This window comes from Triturus cristatus, chromosome 6 (genome assembly GCF_964204655.1).
Source record: "Triturus cristatus chromosome 6, aTriCri1.1, whole genome shotgun sequence".
Classification (NCBI taxonomy): domain Eukaryota; kingdom Metazoa; phylum Chordata; class Amphibia; order Caudata; family Salamandridae; genus Triturus; species Triturus cristatus.
The window spans coordinates 1564528689-1564534688 of NC_140589.1; the positions used below are offsets into that span (position 1 = coordinate 1564528689).

General features: G+C 50.4%; 1 protein-coding gene across 2 annotated transcripts in view; it reads right to left on the minus strand.

Moving 5' to 3' along the window:
* Nucleotides 1–5670, minus strand: part of CHAC2 (ChaC glutathione specific gamma-glutamylcyclotransferase 2) — a 176073-nt gene extending 170403 nt beyond the window's left edge. The window contains exon 1 of one of the 2 annotated variants that reach the window (XM_085612716.1): nucleotides 5431–5670. In XM_085612716.1, the coding sequence (XP_085468842.1) occupies nucleotides 5431–5565 (135 nt within the window). In that variant the 5' untranslated portion in view covers nucleotides 5566–5670. The remainder of the gene's footprint in view (nucleotides 1–5430) is intronic. The other variant, XM_085612717.1, reaches the window with a different exon arrangement.
* Between the last annotated feature and the right edge of the window lie 330 nt (nucleotides 5671–6000).

The following is a 6000-nucleotide window of genomic DNA, read 5'->3' on the forward strand; positions in this document are numbered from 1 at the left end:
TACAAGAACCGTTAAACCAGTGCTCAGGCCTAAGGGGCCTTGGTTTTGAGGCGGTAGGACTATGGAAGAAGCCAGCCAAGCTGCCAAGGAGATCCTCGTGTATGTTCTGGAAATCGAGAAGGCGGGACTGCGGAATAACCCCAGTCGGGCTCAGAAGGTGGGAGACTGCTTCCAAAGAGCAGGTCACACTGCTATATATAGCAGCAAGTTTTAAGTCATCTGACGCTACCCTTGCCCACCTAATCCGTCTACCACCTGCCACTAACACCAGATTTTCGCTATTTGGTGGTGATTGGAGCTTATGAATTACACTGCCACCGATCTTGTTAACCAATTCCAGTGAGAGTAGGTTGTGATCACTATCGACCCGTGGAATGACAGAAAAGACCGCCAAATGGCCCCAAAATTCCACGTTCACCAAAAGATAGTCGATAGTAGAACAGCTCCCGGGTCTATTAAAAGTAAAAGACCCCGGCACATCCAGACAGAGTCTACCATTGCAAGCCCTCAAAGAGTGTGCAATGGTGAGCTTATTGATCTCGAGGGCTAGAGGGGAAAGACGTTTGGCGGGATGAATAATAGGGTCTGGGATTAGATAGCTTTCATCCTCGTCGCAGGTGGGGGAAGGGATCCCAGGAAGAGGTTCGAAGTGACAATTAAGATCTGCACCAATTAGTTTATGGGACGCAGGTGGAAGAGAATGTAATACATCTTCCAGGGCGCCCAAAATTGACAGACCCAACTGTACCGGGTGGGGACGCAGGTAGACGTTTATTACTACCAACGAGTAACTAGCGGGGAAGGTAAGTATCAAACACAGAATGTCAGGGGACTTTGTGTCTAATGACTTTACTGTGCACCCCAAGTGTGTTGCAACCCATACTACTAACCCCCCCGAAGGTCTACCTCTCGCCCCTTGAACTGCTGGGGCCGAAAACGATGCATAGCCCACCCTCCGTGATGTGGACCGTAACCACGTTTCTTGGAATATGCAGATGTCGTAATTGTCCATTAGCTCTCCCCACTCGGGGTCAGAGAGTTTGGACTCCAATCCAGCCACATTCCAAGACCCAACCAAAGGTTTTCGAACGGGTGTACGGGGAGGGCTATCCACCAGAGGGATTGAGGAGGGGGGACAGTGGGAAGCAGAATGCTCAAGGAGGCCCAACACGGGGCGTCCCTCTATGACGCTAGAAATCTGAGGTAAAGGAGGAGAGGGCCCAAGGCCACTCTCCGAGCCAAGTACAGCCGAGGGGGGGGCCATCTCCACACCAGTATCGTCCCTAACCTGGATCCCCCCCGAAGGCGCATACCCTCCCTTGCTTAGCCTCAGGGGTGGTGGTCAGTCCACAGAGTTGAGCACGTCGAAACGATTTTCAACTGGGATGTTAAAGTAGGTGCTACAAGAGGCCTGATGAAAATATGGTAATTCCACCGGATTCACAGTATTGGGGATGGAATAAAAGTACCCCAAATGCGATGTATCAATGGCCCCTGGTTTGTGGTGCCCACCCTGCTCCAGTATGTGTCCTACTACTCTAGGGTCCCTAAAATTAATCAGCACACAATCCCCACCGATGTCCTGTGGGCGGGTCCCCAGCCAGCTGACCCTCCGAACAAAGAGGATCTCCCCTCTCCCTGCTCCCTCCAATGGTCTATTTTTGGACAACCAGTGGATGACTTTGTTTTTTAATTCAGAATAGGATTCCCCCCTACCATTCGTTAGTGGAGGAACTCCAGTGAGCACAATCACATAGGGAGCTGCCTCTGGGGGGAGCTGTACATAAGGAAGGGAACTACCCGGGCCCCGAGGGGCTCGGATCCCCCCCCCAGGAGGAAGGATCCTATCCCCGTCCGAGCTCCGGAGGGCTGAGTCCCTGTAGCTGAGGGACTGTTCTCGTGATGATGCAACAGTAGGGGCTCGGGGCAAAGTCGGGGGCATACGGTGACCAGCAGGGAGGGAAGGGGCAGTTGGCAGCACCACTGGGGGGTGGACTGGGACCGTAGCTGTATGGTTCAGGGGTAGAATTGTCTGGGTTAGGGGGGTAGGGATGGTGGGCGTTACTTGAATACCGACCCCCTCCGTACTACCCAAGATATGCAGTGGATTATGATTTGTCTGCTTCATCCCGATACCTTTGGTATTAACTAAAGATACCAACCTGTCAATTTTAGAGGACAGGGTTTTTAAAAGGAGGTTTAGGGACTGATCTATATGTGACTGTAAGTCAGTTAATAAAGTAGTCACCCAGGTCGGAGGGATAGAAGTAGGAGAGTGATGGGTCAAGGCTGAGGGAGCATGGCTGTCTGCAGGGGGGGCTGTAAGAAGACTCCTTTTTCTAGATTTCTGTGTTTTTTTTTTCCTTGGCTTTGCCTGCTTCGTAGGGGCCACTATAGAAACGAAAGAGGATGATGATGGGCCAGCTTCCTCTTGTTCGGGCTCGTCTAATTGTGCCTGAGCGCACGGTAATTGGGTAAACGAGGGCAACATAGATGACATAGCATCGGGATCGACCTGGTATGAAGATAAGTCAGCCAATCCATCAGGAGGGGGGGCCATATTGAATGCCGGGGTAATCGACAACCGTCTTTCGGTGTTTTCAATGGCTGTAGCCACCACCCCGATTGTCTTCTGCAGCATTTTATCTATCGCTGTGAGACTGGGGATCTGCGGATTGGAGTTGGCTAGCTGTCTAGTCATAGGGCGGCTTGCTGCAGGTTTAGACTGCTTCCCCATGACTCCAACAAAACCAACAGCGAGTATCTTTCAATGGGGAACCCTTGACACAAATACCTAAAATCCAACCGGTAAAAGGTAGAAGAAACACACTCTATACACAGCATATGACTGGCAAACACAGTAAAAAATAAAATATCATTAACCAATGAAGGTTAGTTCTAACTAACCCTAAAACCACAACTAAGAGGTGCGGCCCGGCCCGGCCTCCTTTGGCCCCTGACGGCCACAGACGGCCCGCCCTTTGCCCGGGCTTAGCCCGGCGCTGCCCGCGCGCGTCCCGCGACGCGGGGGCTGAGTTCGAATTTAAGCGCCTCCGTGCGCGAAAGTGACGAAAGCGGACTTCCGCCGCTAAGGCTCCTGGGGGCTGTAGTCCCTCCTACGCTCTGCGGCCGCAATGGGGATGGAAGTGCGGCGGCGGCAGGAGGGCTGCGTAGGTGTCCAACAACATTAACAGCTCCGGGACCAGGTAGGGAGAAAGGCACCAAATGAGGCAGGGTACCGCAAAGTTCTGAGGACGCCCGCTCTGCCGGGGCTGAGTTCGAATTTAAGCGCCTCCGTGCGCGAAAGTGACGAAAGCGGACTTCCGCCGCTAAGGCTCCTGGGGGCTGTAGTCCCTCCTACGCTCTGCGGCCGCAATGGGGATGGAAGTGCGGCGGCGGCAGGAGGGCTGCGTAGGTGTCCAACAACATTAACAGCTCCGGGACCAGGTAGGGAGAAAGGCACCAAATGAGGCAGGGTACCGCAAAGTTCTGAGGACGCCCGCTCTGCCGGGGCTGAGTTCGAATTTAAGCGCCTCCGTGCGCGAAAGTGACGAAAGCGGACTTCCGCCGCTAAGGCTCCTGGGGGCTGTAGTCCCTCCTACGCTCTGCGGCCGCAATGGGGATGGAAGTGCGGCGGCGGCAGGAGGGCTGCGTAGGTGTCCAACAACATTAACAGCTCCGGGACCAGGTAGGGAGAAAGGCACCAAATGAGGCAGGGTACCGCAAAGTTCTGAGGACCTTAACCAAGGACCTTAACCAAGCTTCAAAGCATGAAACGTAAACGCAAGGAGTTAGTTTTGAAGTGTTTACAAAAGATAAGCAGTAAATAGATATCAAAGATTTGAGAACATCAGACCAGCTTCATATTTTTTTTGAGTGTAAGCCTGTTGTGGCTGTTCATCTAGAAAGTGTTAAGTTAATTCATCCCAGGGGTTCTATCTTATTCTCAGAAATAATCTGTTTGTGTATTTCTCCTACAAACATGTGAGCTCATTAGATCTTATCAGAGCTCTCTTGGTAGTGGCTAGAAAATCACTATGAGCCAAAAGGCCAAATTTATTCCAGTTTCCACTTCCTATTTGAGCAGAGAATTTTTCAATTTACCCAACCTGCTACCGAAGAAACAAAACAAAATTGTTGGCAGAGATGGTGAGGATTATTGCCTCTATGCAAAACCATGTCCTTCGAGGGGTGTAGCTTAATCAGTGAGATGGGGGGGGGGGGGGGGGGGGGGAGGGAGAAGCTCAAATTTCCCAACTAAAATGCAATGGGTCGCGTAATGATTGGTTAAGATGAGCAAGGTTTGGGATTGACTGACCCATGAGGAGCAGAGTCATTACTGCTTTGCATTACGTGGGCCTCTGGGGCTGATTCAGAGTTTGGCAGACAGAGTAGTCCTCGGTCACAATGGCAATGGAGGACAGGGTCCATCAAACTCAAGGTCAGGCAGAGCTGAAGGTTTAGGCAGAAAGAGCAAATTTACTCAGCCATTGTAAAACTTCCTCTGATGGCTCCACATTCTACGAGACGTCAAAGCTAAGCCATCTGACGGTTCGCACTAATTTGAGCATATGCTCAGATTGCTTTACTTTTCAACTGTTCATCTCCGCCTGGGAGACAGTAAAAGAAAGAAAAAAAAGACAAAATGAACCCTACGCCACAGGCGAAAACTCACATAGCGTGAGGGTCATCAGTTTTTTGTAGTTTCCAAAAACAAACTACTGCTTTAGGAGTTTGTGTTTGAAAAAGAAAAAACTTTGGAAACGTCTGACTGATGTAACTATAACTATATACACACACACACATATATTTATTTATTTATTTGAGTTCCTGGACCAAAAAGTTAACAACTTAAAAGTTCGTAGTAAAATCAGGATGACAAGAAAAAACAAAGCAGACGTATGTCATCCGACTCAGCCCCCTACCTAACAAGCCAAGAATGAATTTAACTCTGTATGTCATATACCAAACGCCCCACATTCCCCCGAACCTACACCCCTGCCTCCTCCTTGTTACTCATTTCCACACACACAAAAAAATCACACTGATATAATTCTGGCGCTACTACTGTCTTTCCCTTGCTCTCGTCAGGATGTTATGCACACTCTAACGAGGGAATTGTTTTCCTCTCCCATCGGTGCCAGCCACCTCTCATGCAAGGACGTGTACTTCACAAAGCCACAAAGCTGTCTGCCCTCCAGGTCACCGTGGATCACCTGCTGGGACTTGTACCCCTCCGTAACCACGGTGGAGTGCGCTTTAATGCCAATTGTCCCTCAGCCCACTGGTGCTGATGAACCTTTACTTCCTATTATTTTGTTTTGTTGGTAGAGCTCCGCCCCCGTTTTCTCTAGCCGCAGTGCTCCGCCCCCCTCTCCCCATAGTGCTGATCCCCATTCGCCCCAGGTTGCTATGCCCACTTTCCCTCACCTTGCCGGGCACCCCGCGGTGGTCGGTGCTTCCCTGCCAGAATCTGCGGCTGTAGCATGAAATGTAGCCCACCAGCTTCTCCTCGTATGGGAAATCCACTTTCCAGATGAGCGAACCGTAGCCGAAAACCCACATTATCCAGCTGAGGTGGTGACAGCTGCTGTTCGTGCGCCGCCTCCACCTGCCACCGGCACCGGCAGCGACCCTCTAAGCCCCGCCCTCCACAAACGTCACAGCGCAAGACCATCCCAGCAATAGACGAAGGACATAAGGGCAACCGGGATTTGTAGTTCTTTGGTATAAAGAGGATGGCAACCGTGCGTGAGTTACGCGTATACCATACAACTGTGTTGACTGCTCCTAATCTTTGAGTACGTATCCCTACTCTTTGTGAAAATACGCCTTTGATAAGAATTATAAATAGTGAAAGTAGTTAAGTTTAATGTGGAATGTTTCGTATTCCAAGCTTAATTGGATTTTTTTAAATTTATTTGGCATCCATTATACAAGTTTTTGTTTCGTGTCACGATAATTGTTAATAATGGCACACGGGCTAAATATTTTTCTTGT